This window comes from Gastrolobium bilobum, unplaced genomic scaffold, assembly GCF_033153095.1.
Source record: "Gastrolobium bilobum isolate Gb01-03AN ecotype WA unplaced genomic scaffold, APGP_CSIRO_Gbil_v1 utg8260, whole genome shotgun sequence".
NCBI lineage: Eukaryota > Viridiplantae > Streptophyta > Magnoliopsida > Fabales > Fabaceae > Gastrolobium > Gastrolobium bilobum.
In genome coordinates, this window is record NW_026899532.1 from 343465 (window position 1) to 362004 (window position 18540).

Genomic DNA, 18540 nt, shown 5'->3' on the forward strand with positions numbered 1-18540 from the left:
TATTTAATCTGATCAATTTTATAAGATTTTGAGGGTTAGAGTTCACAATAGGCATATTGAGATTTTAATTCTGACAAGAGTAAAATAACAATTTGTGCATGATCTAGACATAGGCTTGTATGGATTGCAGACTTTTTAATTCATCAACTTAATGCTTGATTCAAGAGGAATTTCTAGGACACTAGAGTTTTAATTGAGTTAAAGAGTTAAATACACTAAGACATTAGGGTTTAACAAATTGATTTGAGAAAGATGAATTGTCTAAACTATTGAATTAATTAATTATAAGAATTAATTTATATTTTTAGAGGAGGATCAAAGGTGAATAGCATCCTGGCTACAGTTTCCTTACATTCTTTTAATCATATTTTTTCTTGCGTTCTTGAATATTCTTGAATACTCTTGAGTTTTACAACAATAAATTTTAATTACTTTTATTTTTATTCAAGATCTATTTCCTAAACCAACTGAATTTTCCAAATTAAAGGGACTGGTTATAATAATACTTGATGCTTTAATCCTCGTGGGACTATACTTTACCTTCACTTTTATTACTTGAAACGATCGATATACTTGCCGAAATCGCAACATCTAGCTTATAGCCCATTGATGGTGGTCTCCCGCCATGGGCTCCTTCTAGACTTGCCTGATATTGGTATCAGAGTCATAGCCAGGTATTTGGCTAGAGATAGGTTTAGTTACTTGGGCCTGGGATCGAAGAGAGGGGAAACATACCAATGTTGAGTTTCATACTTGAGGGAGAGATTATTGGGATATTCAAGTGCGATGAGTTCCACATTAGTTGATAATAAACTAAGTGAAGAGTATATAAATAAATGGATCTATGAATCCAATGCCATAAAATTTTGGATTATAATATAATATCTAACCCACTTAATATGATGGTGTAGCTAGTCCTAACTTAGGCTTCCTCCAGACTCACTCGCGTGTATAATCTGCCATCTCCCCCACACAAAAAACACAAATAGGGATGAATTTGTGGGGTCTGGCCGGCTTGACACACAGCCTAACAAGCAAAAGTTAACATGTGACTCAGCCCATATACCAGGACATCTTATGTAATAGAGTAGGGCATGCACATGTCATCTCTCCACACACAAAAACCGGAAAAAGAAATGAATTCGTGGGCCATTTAATAAAAGAAAAGGAAATTGAGTCCGACTGTTTCGGCCGTCCTTTCCTAATAAACACATGGCCGGGGGACAAGAAGCCTACTTTGCCTCTCAAGGGTTAATATCACAAATGTTTGATAACGCATTTTGTCTCTTCATTTTCGTTGTACCATTACTTTTCTTACTCATCTCCGGTCTCCCTCTATTATTCTATTTCACGCACAAGCATATATGTATGTTCACTTCTATTTGTGCACGTCCGCGTGCGTACATACGTATCATAATTTATAAATCAGAGCTATTGATCTTTTTTTATCTAACGGCTCTCAGATGAGATGTCAAATTTAAAATTTGACACTGGTGTCAGAGGATCCTATCTCTTATACTAACTATAAATTCACTTAATTAATTAGACTACCTAAAACTATTAGCTAGTAATGATCAGTTAATGGTTTTATGAACAGTCGTGATAGACTAAACCTTTCCACAATATTAGCTAGACAATAAAAGCTAATTAAGGCCAATTAATTAAGGCCACTAACCTTTCCACAATTAGCTAGACAATAAAAGCTAATTAAGGCCACTGCCCTCCATCTTTGAAAGAGGAAGAACTAGTATCAAACTTTCCAAATTTTTTTGGAATTAATAAAGGACAGGTATTGAAAAAGAAGATAGAGAAAAGACCCAATGGGTGCAGCTCAGTTGATAACTTGTGCTGAGTTAGTGGGGTTGGACATGTGTTCGATTCCTGCTGAATGCATTCTTGGGGAGGGGGCTGAACCTTTAGTCATCACTGATCCCCGCACTCCGGATTAGTCACATAGCCGGCTCAAAGAGTCGAAGCTCGTGGAGATACCGAAGGGAGCCAACTCGCCTCAAAGAGATAATTAGGGTTGGGTAACTCAAAAAAAAAAAAAAGATAGAGAAAAGGACAATGCATGTAGAAATTAAATTGTATTAAAATTGGGGGGAACAAGACGCTCGAGTCTTCTCTCAACCTATACGTCTTTAATTCCTATTCTTAAAATACGTGAGTAACATTTCAAGTCCAAAACAATATATGCATTTCTCTCGTACACACGTTACATGAATAAAATGGAGAATCCAGAGGGCAATAACATGGCAATGGCTTTCATTACAGCATCTCATGATGCAAAGCTCACTACAGAAGAAGACAAGCACATAGACATTGATCAAGAGAATCATGGAGATATGAACCTTGCTATCACCAAATGCAGTGGGGAGACAAAAGCCAATTTGGCTGGAGTAATTACTCGCTACGTGGAGACTCTAAATCAGTACAATTTGCGCAACTTGGGTACGTAATATTTTGGTGCTTTTACTTTGTCTCTCTCTCTCTATCTATAATGCTATATATATTACTTACTTACGAGACTACACTCTAATTAATGACTTCCACGCACAACTGCAGGCTACCCAACTAATCAGAATTTCAACTATGATGCATTAGCACCGTTGCTTCATTTTCACCTCAACAATGCTGGTGACCCTTTTCTAGGGAGCAGTTTCTCTCTGAATTCAACAGCATTTGAAGTTTGCGTTCTTGATTGGTTTGCAAACCTTTGGGAGATAGAGAAGGATGAGTACTGGGGATACGTCACAACTGGTGGAACTGAAGGCAATCTTCACGGGATTTTAGTAGGGTCAGTTTTGTTGTAACTTGCTAATCTCTAGAACCTTTTGGTATATATTTCAGAAATGTATCCTATAATACACAAGACATTGATTTTATCAATTTATGTAGGAGAGAACGATTTCTGGATGGTATTCTATATACCTCACAAGATTCACATTATTCAATTTTCAAAATAGCAAGAATGTACCGAATGCAGTGTGTGAAGGTTGGCACATTAGTTTCCGGTGAGATTGATTGTGCTGAATTAGAGGCTTCACTACTTGCTCACAAGGACAAGCCAGCCATCATCAATCTAAACATAGGTTTCCCTCTTGTCTTAATTTAACAACTAAACACATCACAGTTAACAAGCTTATGAACGCACTTTTGTACATAATGTATATATAAATTTGGCGAAACTCTACTAAGGATTCCTGTTGCAGGGACAACTATGAAAGGAGGTGTTGATGACCTTGATCTAGTAATACAAACACTTGAGAAATGTGCTTTCACTCGTGATCGATTCTATATTCACTGCGATGGAGCTCTATTTGGAATGATGTTGCCTTTTATGGAACGGGTATGTGAAAGTTGTTTGCATAAACATTATTAATTAAATAAAAGCATTACTTTGACAGTACTGTGCTTAGATATAAGAGATGTTGTGGAGACCAGAGCATCCGAGTTGACACCAATTTAAATCTTCATTGTCCTCTTTTTTCTTTTTTCCTCCAACCTCATCCTTCCAATTACAAACTAATAACTAACCAACTTAAAGAAAAGCTATTGTACATAATTTATTTTTACTTGGGATTAATTTGGAAGACATGATTAATGATAGAAAAAAGAGACAATATTTAGTTTCACGAATAATGAATTGTAGGCTCACTCGGAGGGACATGTGTGTGTGTGTAGACATATATATTTATATGCATTTAGGTTCAGCAAAGGATTATTTGAAAACCTATATCATTTTATGCTAAATCAATTAAAAGTTCGAAAAAAAAATATTTTTTATGATGAGTTAATTTTTGATGATTTTTTATTATTGTCAATTAAGATACTTAACTTTGTTTAAAATAACTTGACATAGCCAAAATTCCCTCTCTTTTTGGATTGATAAATTTATATAAAAAATTAAAATTAAAATTAAAATCCTTAATTGATAAGTTTCAAGTTGAGGTTGTTAATTGAGTATTATTAAAGTAAAGGTTTTAGTACAATACTTATTTTTTCTCCATCTATATATAAAACTTCATATTATTCAGCTGATTCGATCCTACTTAATTATAATTTCATCTACAATATTATTGTTTGTGTGTGATTGCACAGGCCCCGAGGATTAACTTCAAGAAACCCATTGGAAGTATATCTATTTCTGGCCATAAGTTCTTGGGGTGCCCAATTCCTTGTGGTGTTGTAATTACTCGTTTAGAGCACGTCAACGCCCTATCTAGTGATGTTGAAATCATTGCTTCAAGGGATGTAACAATCACAGGCAGTCGTAGCGGGCATGCTCCAATCTTCTTCTGGTATGCTCTTCAAGAAAGAGGTTTAATAGGACTCAAGAAAGATGTGCAAATGTGCATCATGAATGCACGCCACTTACTGGATCAACTACGTGATGCTGGCATTGGTGCAATGTTGAATGAGTTTAGTAATATAGTTGTGTTTGAAAGGCCTCTAGATGATGACTTTACGCGTAGCTGGAATTTGGCGTGCAATGGAAATATTGCACATGTGGTGGTGATGCAACATATTACCATTGAAACCCTGGACTCCTTTGTTATAGAATTTATTCAAAAACGATCCATTTGGTTTAGGGATGGACGGTTTCAGCCTCTGTGCATTGCAAACGATGTTGGTTCTGGAAATTGTGCTTGTTCAATTCACAAATCATTATCATGATTGAGAGTGCATTAACTAATACATGTCTCATGTTAAATAATAGACTCGGTGGATGGAGTCATCAGCGTTTGGTTTTCTTCTTTAAGAATTATAAATAAGAAAAATAATACTCTCATGTTACATGAGTTTCATCTTTCATGTTATATTCACATAAAATATGTATCATTTTTTTTTTTAAAAAAAATTTGATTGACCTTACTATTTTTTATTTTAAGATAACTTATCTTCTATAACATAAGAGAAGTAAAACCCTATAAATAATATGTCTCCGTTTCTAAAGCATGAACCTTTGAAAAACGAAAGAAAATCACCCATTTTTATTGTTCACTATTTGTGGAAGGCACATCCTTATATAGAACTCTAAACGTAAATGAGAGAGGGATTACACTTCAATATGTACGATGCATTAATGTAATAGCTCATTAATGTGTAACCATTGATGGTCATCCACACACATGTATATTTTACAACGTTATTTATTGGATGACTATACACTATGAAAATATGCCTGATTAAAACCTTGCTAACCTTGACTATACACTACGATGCTCTATACTCTAGTAGAAAAGGAGAAATTTACTAAGCTTCAGGGATATAAGCAGTAATGGTAATCAGATTGAAACCATGAGCGAAAATAATATTGAATACCTGCACATTACATCTTAACTTTTTCTTCTGTATTATATTATACATATATAAATTTGATATAAATTAATATTATTACTAATAAAAAAAATATTTACTACAGCACCTGATGCGGGCCGGCCAATGGACTTGCTCTTGAAGTTGCTGAATGCTAAAATCATTCAACAAAGCAATTGCAAACGATTCTCGCGTTGAAATTTCCCTTGCTTCAATAGGTGATGGGTTCACTATCTGCAGGCGTGCTCACTGATCCTCATTTTCCTGTGTTGTATAATGGTTGAGAACAAAATTTAATTTGCCTCCGGCAATGTAGGGAAAATGGTGTGACTTTACTGTGGAAGTACCATTATTCACTACGTACAATAAAATAAAATGTTGTGCCTGTAATGAATGAAATGTATGTTTCAATGTAATTTCCGGTGAATAAAGTAGAGCTGATCTCGCATGTGGTTGGCAGAGCAGAAATTAATTTAGTTGTAGAGCAATGTTATTTGGAGTTACGCCGTATATTTGAAATAAAAGAAACACAAGTATCCGAATCCGAGCAGTAGAGGAATGTGATTAGCATCATCACAGACAATCAAATTAAAGCATAATTCAAATTAAACCATGAATAAGGAGTTTGTGATATGAAGTAAAGCTGGGCTGAGAACTAGAAACCCATCCTAGCCAAGAAATTAACACTGCGATTGCCCTAGGAAATATACATTACAAAATGGAAACGCTTTATGTGGAATGCATGTTGAATCAAAGTCAAATGACTCTAAAGTGTCGAATCCTACATACACAAGGTGAAAGCAATGATCCCAGATAATTGCAAGTCCCTCCCCGAAGCTACACACAGCTTCCCCGACATATTCATGGCCCAATCTGTGGTAGGCAGCATAGCCATTGAACTCAATGATCCATGGTCGTTCAATATGCACCAACCAAGGTAACATGGATCAGGATGACCCACTCATTCTGGACCAGCCTCTAAATGTATTGAGAAGTGGATGTCCATTGACGGTGCTCAAGTTCAAACAAAAGTTGTTCAGTCGTCCACATAACCCAACAACCAACAGCAAATTTTGGTAGATAATAATGCTATTATATATATGCAAGGATAGAAGAAATTTACCATTCAAAATGCCCAGATAACACTAGCTGAATGGTAAAATAGAAAATTTATACATGTTTTACAAATTACAACCCATTAACATTAACCATGAATAGATAATTGTAGTGGCTCAATTCAAAGTAAACAAGAACCATGGCAGAAGTCACAGTGGATTCTTTCATATCGTGAACTGTCATACATCATACAAGTTTCCGTGGGAAGGCAAATTGAGTAGAATAGATTCTTTCCATAAACTGTCATGCAAGTTGAACCCAGCCGGGTACTGATGCAGACTGCTTTATCTTCATTATTAATGCTCCTGAATCTTTAGAAATCAGAACCACAAATCTTCTACATAGCTGAGCTATTTCTTATTTTACCATAAATTGGATGGCAAATACGGTTGTACATGTCTTTTTCAACATGTTTAGTTAGTTACAAGGGCTGAAAAAACCTAGCAAAAATAATTGGTCTTTAAATTTTTAGGTATTATAAATATCCACTGTGACAGGGTTGGAGACTAAATGTCAACATTAACTATCGTCTAGAAGGAAGCATTCTTCTTCTCCTCCAAGACTACAATTCTATGGAAAATTAACTAAGGACTACATAAATGCAACTCTGAATTTGAAGAAAACTACAAATGAAGGTGATATAATATCCATTCATGTCTAGTCTATTATTTAACAAAAACAGTAATAATTTCAACAAAGCACAAAATCCAATCCATCCCACTCATCACGCATGAACTGCAGTAAAATTCATACATGACAATGCAATAATAGAAAGCAAAAACCCCATTGCCGAAAAAAAACATTCCGTCATCGAATTCATTCAATGTTTATCAGGAAATATAGTTGAACACAATAGCTGGTCAAACTAACATGACAATGATTATTTTCAGTGAAAGTAACCAAGAACCTGGCCACCTACATTCTTTCTAATGGCCTCTTCATGATCCAAAACACCATCAGGAGTAGTAATCACAACATAACCCCACTGCAAAGAGAGAAAAAGAATGGCATGATTATCCTTTTCCATTTCTTTCTTTTTTTCTTTTTCTTTGTTGAAACTCAAAAGTATAACAACTAGCGTCGGATACAACAACATTATCCACATTCAAAAGCAACTAATGAAACGGGGATATAACTGAATATGAACTGAAAACACTAAGCACTAAGCAACCTGATGTGTTGGAAGAGTGCGCAATCTGAAGGCTTCAACATCCCTTGCCTTGAGGTCTTGTCGGTAAGTAAGGGCCTTGCAATCGTTAATCCTACCTTGTAGTTGTACTGTTATCCTCCCCACTCTATGTGGATCATAGACTTGAAAGTCCTTGATATAGCCTATCATAAGTTACACAGAATTAGCACCAATTATCATAAGAGACATTTCACATACAGAAAACTCCAGCAAATGAAAACTCTTGGGAACAATAACCAGAATATCAGTAATGGAAGCCCTCCAAACACACAAACCCAACAGAGAGAGGCAATGTATTATGGGATACAAAAATTTCAGAGTGGAAAACTCAAATATTGACATTGGCACTACACAATCACAAAACGGCACAGTACTTGAAGAGACTAGGGAAAATAAAATAATCACCCCCAATTTTGTTTTATATTTTGACAATTACAAAGGCGATTCATTTGATTTCATTGTTGTCCTTCCTCCCGTAGCAGTTAAAGGGGTTCCAAATTCGAGGAAAAAGAATAAAAATTTAAGAGAGAGGAGAGGGTAAATGAAATGAAAGGAGGATTAGTAATAATAGAATACCACGGTGTTTCATGATGTTGAGAAAGGAAGAGATGACAGTGGAGATTGGGTTGAGCTCCACCGTAGCTTTCCCTCTCCTCTCTGCATTCACCATAGTCCTCAGCGCATCATTCAATATCCTCCTCCCCATCTCTCTCAAACCCTCTCTTTCTCCATATGCATCTCAAGTCTCAACACTGTTTTTCTAAATATCGGTTTTTTATGTAAAGGGCATGTTGGACATTTCCACAATGGAAAGTGAAAGCGCGAGGTTTTTTGGTTGTGCAATCAATGAAAAAAAATTAATTTAATGTTTTTCAATAAAATAATTATGCATTTATTACAGTTTTAAGAATAATTACGGATCTACAGTACAATGTGACGTTTTTTTTGGGCGTCACATTGTGCACCCTATATATTTCCCTTCCACTCTTACCACTCTTCACACCTCTTCTCTCACCTTATATCTCTTCTCTACCAAAATTCCAACATCATACATATATAATCTTTCATTTTTTATTTAGTATTTGAATTTTATTTCTTATTCTATTTAAGAATGAGTTCAAATCCTAATCTGCTTTTTGTTGTTTTGGGATTGAAAAATTAAATAATTATAATTATAAAGACTATAATAACCCTGAACTAAATTAAAATTATAAAAACACTATAATTTTTACTCAAAAATGATGTTGTACCAAGCTTATTGTAGATAACTTATCTGTAGTAACTGTAGAAAAACAATCACTTTCTATTTATATAGAAAATAACTTTTTGTTTCTTGTAAATGGCATTACTTTTTTTGCGGCTGTGGCAAAGAAGTAATGTCTATCGCATAGACATTTCTTTTTAAAAAGAGTGGAACCTACAATGCAAGTAAAAAAAAGCTATTTGTGTTATAAAAAAAAAAAAAAAAAAAGCTATTTGTTTATGTATTTTTGGAAATATACTGTTAGTGGCAGAAAACTCTTTCTTTAGTAGAAGAAGAAATACTTTTATGTCCTATAAAATGAGAAAAAAATTTCCATTAATTACATATTATATTTTCTTCAGCCACCAGAGAATTTTTTTTTCCACGTACATAAGAAATCGTGATAACATATTTTTTCTTTTTGTTTTACTAAGTGACGGGACCTACTTCAAAAATCTATGTCTACATCACGAGAGATTAAATTTCCTGTTGAATGAGAATATTTGCCCTTAATTAATTGCATTGCATAAAACCTGTTGAATGAGAATATTTGCCCTTAATTAATTGCATTGCATAAAACCAAATTCATTTATTAATATTGCTTTTCAACATAGGTAGCAAAATGAGTCTATTGGGTTGGGATTTTCAACCCAGGGTGGATCAAAACAAATTTAACCCACGGTGGGATGGGTGGATACACTCAGTTAATTTTTTAGTAAAGTTTTTCTTGGGTCCCTAATAAAAAATACTATTCTCATTTTCGTTTCTTACAAAAAAATTCATATTAGTCTTTTTGTAGGAACTAAATTAGGTCTTCATTGAATTTCTGAGGGATCACATTTTTTAAAAACTGGAATTGTAGAGGAATCAAAAGTTGACCTTTTTTTTAATAAGGGATAAAAGTAGAGAACGTATTTTTTGTTAGGGACTAAAAGTGACTTTACTCATAATTTTTTTTATTTTTAAATTTTCTATAAAAAGTATTAATTAATGATTTTTTTTATCGCTTTTATCTTCATTTGATACCTTTTATATTTATGGGAGAATATAAATTTTAACAAAAATTTACTTTTTTAATATTTTGGCAGGGCAGATTAGAGATGGTTGGGGTAGGTTGAAATTTTCAACCTACTTTTAAAAGCGGGACAGGAAGAATTAAATTGTTTTAAGACAAGTCCGGTTACCATTTTGCCACCCCCGGTTTTCAAAAGTGTTTTCAATTAAAGGAGATCTCTTTCCTTATTTACTTGTTTCATGACCAGTTAAGTTATTTCATACAATAAATATGCAGTTATTTCAAAATGTGTGATCTCTAAATTTTGTTTTCCTACTATTCTGCTGCATAATCAATACCTAGTAATATCTTACCATGTGGAATAACATTCTGAAACCTAGCTTCTATCAAAAGTAACAGGTCTTGAACCTATTGGCCCAACAATGGGTCCTTGCTCACATGACACGCGTAAAATCTATGTAACACTGATATCGACACGGGACATGAGACACGATATGATACGACATTCCGACACGTTAATTCTAAAAAATGTTAGATTTCGACACGTTAGGACACCTTTTGATATTAAATATTATTTTTAATTTATGTAATGTATATTATATTTAATATTCAATAATTTAACAAAAAAATGAAGTTAAACTTATAATACCTATCAATTTTACAAAGAAACATAAGATATTCCAGATATTTATATTAAATTCAATAAAATGGTAATAGTAATCCAACGAATCCAATAGTTGGAACTAAAAATGCAACACAACGCAACTTTTGAACCTATTTTTGAGTCTCTACAACGCGTGTTAGAGTGTCGGAGTGTCGAAGAGTGTCGGGAAGTGTCGGACACGACACGTCAGAGTTTTTGAAGTGTCGGTGCTTCATAGCGTAAAATAAGATCAGTTTCTGCTGATAATAATATTTTATATTTGAACCGTGTCATTTTAAAAATTAAATATCAAAAGATGAAATTTTGATTTTCGTCCCTATCATTTTACTAAAATTATTCTATGTTCATTTATAACTAGAATTTATTTTTTCTTAGACTCTTATTTATGACTTACTTTTTCATATATAATAACACAAACTTGAACATATATCAGATACATTATAGTGATTTCAAGGCATTTGTGTGCAGCAAAATGAACCCCATAATTATTATGATTTCCCATGTACAAATCAGTAACCACCAAATCAATACAAGTCTTTAGCCAGCAGTTTCAATCAAGAATACTAGAGATAGATATGTTTTATGCAAGTGAAACTAGGTTTTCAAGCTTTAATGTCCAAAAAAAAAAAAAAAGGTTTTCAAGCTTTAGTTTCTGTGCTGAGTTTCACAAGAACTGATGATTTTCTTAGCTAGTTGAAATCCTACATGAGATTATCTTGTTGCAAGAAAGTTGCATAACTTCTTTTTCTTTTTCTTTTAGGATTGAAGATTTGATTTGCATTTACACGCATTAAGAAGCACAAGACCCTTTTAAATTGGATCAAGGAATTCATCTGGCAAGATCTTCCATTGGAGAATAAATTATGTGGTTTAGGACTTATTAAACTTGAGAGATAATTTCTTTCATGTTTAAATATATTTGTTACTTTTTTTAATCTATTGTAAATGATAGTTTTTAAAATTAGTTTAAAAAATTATATAAATTTTTTAAATAATATTTTTATTTATTTATATTATATCTTATTTCTATTTGATTCACCTCTAACACGGACTAAGATAACTTATCTATCATAGTGTATATCTATTGTACATCAAATGCATTAATTTTACCAATTAAGAGGATGAACAAAAGAAGATAGAGGTAGGATATTTTGACTACTAATTTTTTCTACTACCACTCCACTACAACTTTAATCACCATTGGATTAAAAGTTATTTTTTTCTCTCTCTTCATTCAACTTTTTCTCTAATCCAATGGTGATTAGAGTGGTAGTAGAAAAAATTGGTAGTCAAAATATCCTAACCCAAGAAAATATATGAAAAAAATATGAACAATTTACATACTTATATAAAACTGTATTCATTCAATTTACATGATACTGATGCACTTATATATTCATTCAGTTTGCATGTTTACACATATTGTATGATCATAATTATTGTGTTATCTAATTATATATAACTATATAATCAAATATTTAAATAATCGGGATTGACATGCAGACGAATTCATGTGTTGAATGATTCAAAAACGAGTATAATTTTATGACTTTGGTTTATGATAGCAACTCAACTGTCCCCCTTCTTAATAAATTGATGTTATAACTAATTTTACTTGGGTTTAATTTAACTCGTTCTTCTTAAAATTATTATAGTATCCAATAATCTGATTTTGATAATGTTTTGCATCAAATTACTATATTAAACAAATAGTTTTAGGAGTCCTTTTAATAATTTTACATAATTTTTTTAACATTAAAATAATTTTTTAACTTTTTTTTTTTCAAATATTATATCTAAATATAAAATAACTTTAACTTTTGAGCTCTTAAATAAACAATTCATCAAATTTTGAAAGTTATATTGTTAGAAATGAAATTAGAAAGATAGAGAGGACTTAGGAGATAGAGAGATTGGTAGGAGGGAATTAAAGGAGGTATTAAGACATTAGGAGAGATACTTGAATCATTAAATTTTTTATATATATGATCAATAAACTAATAATTTATAGAATTACAAGTTTAACAAAAGGTAAGAAAATCCTAATTTTCATAAAATAACTACTTAGGAGATAATTTAAACAATCCAGATAAAAATAAACTAAACTAATAAAAAAACTGATGTGTTCACTTTATTTATGGGTGATATATAATTCCTTTCAAAAATCCTCAAAGAGGTTGGGGGTCTTTCCTGACCCTAGTGGTAACCCGCTTAAACTTTTATCTACAAAAAAAAACTATAAGGCAATAGTAATGAATCTTGACTGCTATTCCATCGTCCTTCAAAACAACCTCGTCCTAGAGGTTGAGGTGTGCCTCCACCAAGATCAAAGGTGGATTGTTATGTATTCAATGCACATTGGGCAGTGTCAAGCAGTGGTAGACCCAAAAAATTTTATTTATGTCTGCACACTTAGTGGCAACTGCCCCCAGAATTTTGTTTTAAAGAAAGTTTTAAATACATTAATAGTCAATTTTTTATGCTTTTAGTTATATATATAGCTTAATATATAGACTAATTACAATTTGTTCCCCGTTTTCCAACTCAAACTACTCAATGAATTTGCATATCTGCACACTTAATGACGACTGCCTCCCGATTTTTTTTAAATGCATTAATAGTCAATTTTTGTTGCTTTTAGTTATATATATATATAGCTTAATATATAGACTAATTACAATTTGTTCCCCGTTTTCCAACTCAAACTACTCAATGAATTTGCATATCATATCTGCACACTTAGTGACGACTGCCTCCCGTTTTTTTTTAAATGCATTAATAGTCAATTTTTGTTGCTTTTAGTTATATATATAGCTTAATATATAGACTAATTACAATTTGTTCACCATTTTTCAACTCAAACTACTCAATGAATTTGTGCACTGCGCGTGCGCGCGCACATATATATATATATATATATATAATTAGATGGCTCCCACTTATAATTCAGTTAAGGAGGACACAACAACAACTAAAAGCAAAAACAAAACGATAAAGGCTTTACATCCTGGGGCTCACTTATTGGCTTCTCTGGTTTGTGGGGATCTAATTAATAGTCAATTTTAGTTCCTAGGGTCATCCGGTCAATTTTAGTTCTTAGGTTTGTGTCTACAATTGTAGTTAGTGGCACATAAATAGGTCCGCCACTGGTATCAAGCTTGTGGCTTGATTTTAAAAGAGACCTTTTATTGAGCTTAAGCTTGTACTATTTTTTAAAACGGATCAAGCCAAACCAAGCTAAAGACATATCAGATTGTAGATCCCAGACCAATTTACATCCCTAATGTACATGACTTTTTGCTCATATATGACTAAGTAACATTAATCATCAACACTCATATTTCTCTTTCTCCTGTTTAATTATTAAAATTAATGATTCATCACTAAGTCAGAGTATATACATCAAGTAAAATTATGTCAAACTACTATTTTCACCTATGTTGTTTACCGTGGATGCAAGTCCACTACATTAGAATGCTGCTGTGCCTTTACACCATTATTTCTTGAGGAATGAACACCGCGAATTAAAAGTGTGTATTTGACAGAAGAATGACGACTAGAATTGTTTTGGTAGAACCCACTAATTATTCACGACCACTACTACTATTGATACATCTATGGTGTCACAACCATAATTGTTAGTATTCACCTACATTTTATATTTGCAACACATTACTTTGCAATGTCTAGTATAAACATTACAGGTCATATTCAGTATTCACTTACATAGTTTTTTACCAAATATAATGGTTATAACAGTGTAAAAAAAATGAAGCAATTACAGCTAATGAGGCTTTGACACGGCTCATCTAACTGTTCACACTAATGATAATTTAGGTTTGATTTTCAGCTTAATTCTCTCTTCGGGTATACGATATATAATTCCATTTTAAATCTTCAGTGAGTTTGATGGTTTTCCTGACCTTGCACGGAACCTACCTCGGTTTGCCAAAGATTTACAGCAGTTTGTCGTTTGTGTCATCTGAGTCTTTATCTGAATACTTGGCGCTAAAGGAGGAAAGTCCAGCTCAGTTTAGTAACATTATAAAAATAAATAATTACATCAGAAAAAGAAATCTAGGCAGTTAAACTGAACAACAAAGAATAATGGGTATAATTGAGTAAGGAATGTGGATCAATCGTTGTTATAACTAGCACGAGCCATTATTAAGGGATTTTCTTAAAAAATCGCAATTGCATGCTGAAGTGCCAAGTGATGCTTCTAGTCTGTCTTATGTAGCATAATGATGTCTGATTTGTTGTAATGAAAAAGGACTCAAGCATTTGCAGGGTTTTTAGCATAACATGGTATCAAAATCTCAGTAGGAAAGTGATCACTGAGTTTAATTTATTATCTAATTCTATTAATAAATAATTAAATATTATAAAATATTTTTAACCAAATAAATAAGACTTTTGTGTGATGAGATATGTTAAAATAATATAATATAAAGTTATTAACATATCGTCACCTATCAACTTAAGCTGCCGACTTATATGTTATGCATACTTCAAGCTCAAGAACTCTTATATAAGGAGATATCACTTACTATACCAGTTTTAAGCTTTTGGATTGAAATAATTATTTTTAAAAACAGCTCTTCTAACAACATTTTTTTTAGTCCCATATCTCGAATTTGAAATCTCTTATTAGGGTGGGAAGAAGCTTTAAATGAATTTTGGATGAGAGCCAACACCTATTTTGAGCACTCACCTAGCTTTAGTGAATGGAAAAACAGCTTATTAGTTGCATGGTTGCTTTCAGCATGAAAAATATTCACACGTCCAGGGAGTATTCTTATTGTGACTTGAATTGTGGTCCACAATCATAATTGCCAATTTGCCATATTATTATGGGCTACATATTTAATTATCAATTATATCATACTATTTAATTATTAGGTAAATTAAGTGATTTATTAAAGAACTCAATTAGATTTCAAAATGAGTATGAGTTAAATGAGTAGATACTCACGTTGGCTCAGTATGTTAGAATGGGAGCTTGGTTGGCTGAATGATAAGGAATCAGAAAAAGAGAGTTATGGTCTTCAATATGTCAAATTAGTTAGATGGTTTTCTCCTTCCCATCAAAAGAGAATTTTCACATAAGGATTTGGGACATTAATGATTTGACCGAGGAAGATCATTAATCCCAAAATTCTAAAACATCTTTGTATGTTTAGTGGCTTTTCAACACCACTTACTATGAACAAACTTCTTTTACGAGATTTGGGTTATGTACACCTAGACGTCCGCTAATTTTAAATTGGAATAATGTTGAATCACACGAAAAATTTAACGCGAATGAGTTTACGAATTATTCATATCATATTGTTCATGTTTTCTTCTCTCACCTACCCATGATTTGTTACCCATGTCATGTATTGTTTCCTATCGCGTGAGTGCTATGACTTCTTCGTGAAGGATTTCATAAAAGTAATTAGTAGAAGATATCAATTTTCTTTAAACTAATTAATAATAGAAAAACATGAAGTTTGTGAACCTATTACATATACTTCCAGGTTTTTCTTCTTCGTGACAAGAGCATCTTTTGTGCGACATTCGCACCGACCACCGGGTGCGACATTAGTATTATAAATATGTATTCTGGAAAATATATAGTTATAATGGTAAAAGTTATATTTTTTTTCTCTCCTATGAAACTTGTTGGCTGATGTGTGATATTATTATTGGTTAGATGTACATTAGAGGCACAGGCATGGGGTGCTAGGGTGGGCGGCCGCCACCCGTAAAATTTGAAGAAAAAATTCTTAATGGTGTGCGTCCAATGATGTGACATCATCTTTATCATCATTTCCTTTCGCTTTCCCTCTCAATCCCCATTCTTTTCTTCTTCTTCTTTCTGCATTTTCCCCTTCAGCTTCCTACTCTGCTGCGCTCATTGCTCACTGTTGCCCTTAACAAATTCAAAACACGGTTTGGGCCAGCCCGGACCTTCAACCCACAACTTCACATGTACTATGGGAAGCCCATTATGATGTGGTTGTGATTTTTGTATTTTATTTTATTTTTTTCCATAATTCAATGCCCAATTGCTCATAGCTAACGCCCCACGGACATAAATTATCATAATTCTTAAAATAAAATATCAATTACGAATAAAAAAAATGTAATCAAGCCAAATCACCATATCACGTTATTATCATTTTTTTATACTTAATTACCCAACCAAATGGGTTATTAAAATGATTGTATGATGATCCATGTATAGGGTTAATTAGGATGTGTGCGAGATTTTAATATATTCAAAACACACACACAATACAAATACAATACTAGTATTGTTATGTTAAGTAAGTAACCAATTAATTGTTTGGAATCAGGTCAATGAATACATTCTTTTGTATATTTGATTTTTTGCCCTTTAGAAGAAAAATCCTGGCTTCGCAATTCATGTACATACTACATACCATCGTATTATTATAGATTTTTCTCTTCGTGCCACACATTCTTTGTCAGAGAGTATTGTCAAAATGAAATTACACTCTAGAAGCCCTCCAATCGTACGAACAACTATTATAATTTTTTATGGAAGTTCAGGCACATGGAAATTGAGCATGTGAAGGATGAGAGTATATGTTCGATCCTTCTCAGTATTATTTTTGGAAGAGGTCTTAATCCTGGACTCGTCCCGATTTCGGATTAGTCTTTAGAAAATCTATAGGATTATCGGGGGACATTCTAAAAAAAAAAACTATTATAACTTTAAGCAAAGACTAAAAGCGTGTTTGATGTAAAAATTTGCTCGAAAATATCTTGAATTATTGCACAACAAAAAATTTATTATTTGACATAATAAAGGAAAAAATAATAAAAACGGTTCGAATGTTTATATTAAAATTAATAATTTCAAAGTTGTTATATATTTTATTTTAAAATATAATTTTAATCAAATCATAAAAGAATTAAACTAATAGATACAGTTGATTAGTAAATATTTTTTAGTTAAGTATTTTGTATTATTTGTCATTTTAAAAAATTGCAAAAACACTATCTAATATCAGAAAAACATTGTTGTTGTTACTGTAGTTAAGTTATCTGTGTTTACTCTCAAAATGACGTCGTTTTGGATTGAAATATTAAAAAATTATAATTATAAAGACTATAATAACCTTGAAATAAATTAAAATTATAAAAACACCATGATTTCCGTCCCAAAACGACGTCGTATTGAGCTTACTGCAGAAAAAGCGAACCCATCTAATATTGACTAGACTATCTTAAAAAATTGTAAATTTTGTCAACCATAATATATAAACAAAGTGCTTATATGTAAAGTTTTGAATTTTATTCCCAGTATCTAAAATGTAAAATCAGAGCATTTAGAATATTCATTAAAATTGCCTGGAAAGAGATTTCAGATAACGAAAAGGCAAAGAAGGGTCAAAAACCTTCATTATATTGATGTTTATGTTGCCCAATTGATCCATGAACCATGATGGTATTTAAGAATCAGCAAGGTTCCTTTTCTGCAACTTTTTGGTAGAGGCTTGCAAGTTTTTCTAGTTATGGAGTCTGGACAATGAATTGATAAGAAGGTTAATTCTTAAAGAATTCAGATCATATTGAGAATAGGAGTTTGATCCAGTGGAGCTTTACCTAACTCAATTTTTATTTTTATTTTGCATTTTCCTTTTTGCATCATTCTTAAATTTTTTTAACTTAAGAAGATTCATGAAGTTGGTGATTGCTAAATGAACCAAATCGACCAACTGATCCATTTAAAAGCTTTAAATATTTTGGTCAATAGGAATAGGAGAACCAAACGCTTTTATGGGGCCAGTTGAATTGGTACTCATGCTACCATACATGTGGGTCAACATGTATCTCTAGACTCTTTAATTTTTTGTTCTCTAGCTTGTGCAATCAATTCTACAGATCTACATCAAATCATACACATTTAGACTCTGCTTCCTCTTTGTATTTTTATAAATTATTGTTACATTGAATTCCATTAACGAAAATTAAGATTT

General features: G+C 32.4%; 2 protein-coding genes across 5 annotated transcripts; one reads left to right on the top strand and one right to left on the bottom strand.

Annotated features, from left to right (window-relative positions):
- Positions 1-2228: 2228 nt before the first annotated feature.
- LOC133290983 (serine decarboxylase 1-like) lies at positions 2229-4677 on the top strand. Its single transcript, XM_061489142.1, has 5 exons — positions 2229-2451; positions 2566-2797; positions 2899-3092; positions 3213-3349; positions 4102-4677. Exons 1-5 carry the CDS (start codon positions 2229-2231, stop codon positions 4675-4677), a joined length of 1362 nt encoding a protein of 453 aa, XP_061345126.1.
- A 627-nt stretch (positions 4678-5304) lies between these two features.
- On the bottom strand, positions 5305-8352 carry LOC133291028 (small ribosomal subunit protein uS8my-like). Of its 4 annotated transcripts, none has more exons than XM_061489205.1 (4): positions 8201-8352; positions 7607-7767; positions 7355-7420; positions 5305-5583 (listed from the first exon to the last, which is right to left on the bottom strand). In XM_061489205.1, the coding sequence occupies exons 1-4, from the start codon at positions 8328-8330 to the stop codon at positions 5566-5568; spliced, it is 375 nt and encodes a 124-aa protein (XP_061345189.1). In that variant the 5' UTR covers positions 8331-8352; the 3' UTR covers positions 5305-5565. The 4 variants fall into 4 exon arrangements, with proteins under 4 accessions (XP_061345189.1, XP_061345187.1, XP_061345190.1 ...); XM_061489203.1 differs by having other exon boundaries at positions 5305-5703; XM_061489206.1 differs by lacking the exon at positions 5305-5583 and adding an exon at positions 6401-6740.
- Between the last annotated feature and the right edge of the window lie 10188 nt (positions 8353-18540).

What these genes read in the sequence shown, in the direction of transcription:
- LOC133290983 (XM_061489142.1), top strand. Translation starts at nt 2,229, where the DNA reads ATGGAGAATCCAGAGGGCAATAACATGGCAATGGCTTTCATTACAGCA. An exon ending in GTACAATTTGCGCAACTTGG is followed by an intron (nt 2,452 to 2,565) that starts GTACGTAATATT and finishes GCACAACTGCAG; the next exon opens with GCTACCCAACTAATCAGAAT. An exon ending in CTTCACGGGATTTTAGTAGG is followed by an intron (nt 2,798 to 2,898) that starts GTCAGTTTTGTT and finishes CAATTTATGTAG; the next exon opens with GAGAGAACGATTTCTGGATG.
- LOC133291028 (XM_061489203.1), bottom strand. Translation starts at nt 8,330, where the DNA reads ATGGGGAGGAGGATATTGAATGATGCGCTGAGGACTATGGTGAATGCA. An exon ending in CAACATCATGAAACACCGTG is followed by an intron (nt 7,768 to 8,200) that starts GTATTCTATTAT and finishes AACTTATGATAG; the next exon opens with GCTATATCAAGGACTTTCAA. An exon ending in AAGAGGCCATTAGAAAGAAT is followed by an intron (nt 5,704 to 7,354) that starts GTAGGTGGCCAG and finishes CATTCATTACAG; the next exon opens with GCACAACATTTTATTTTATT.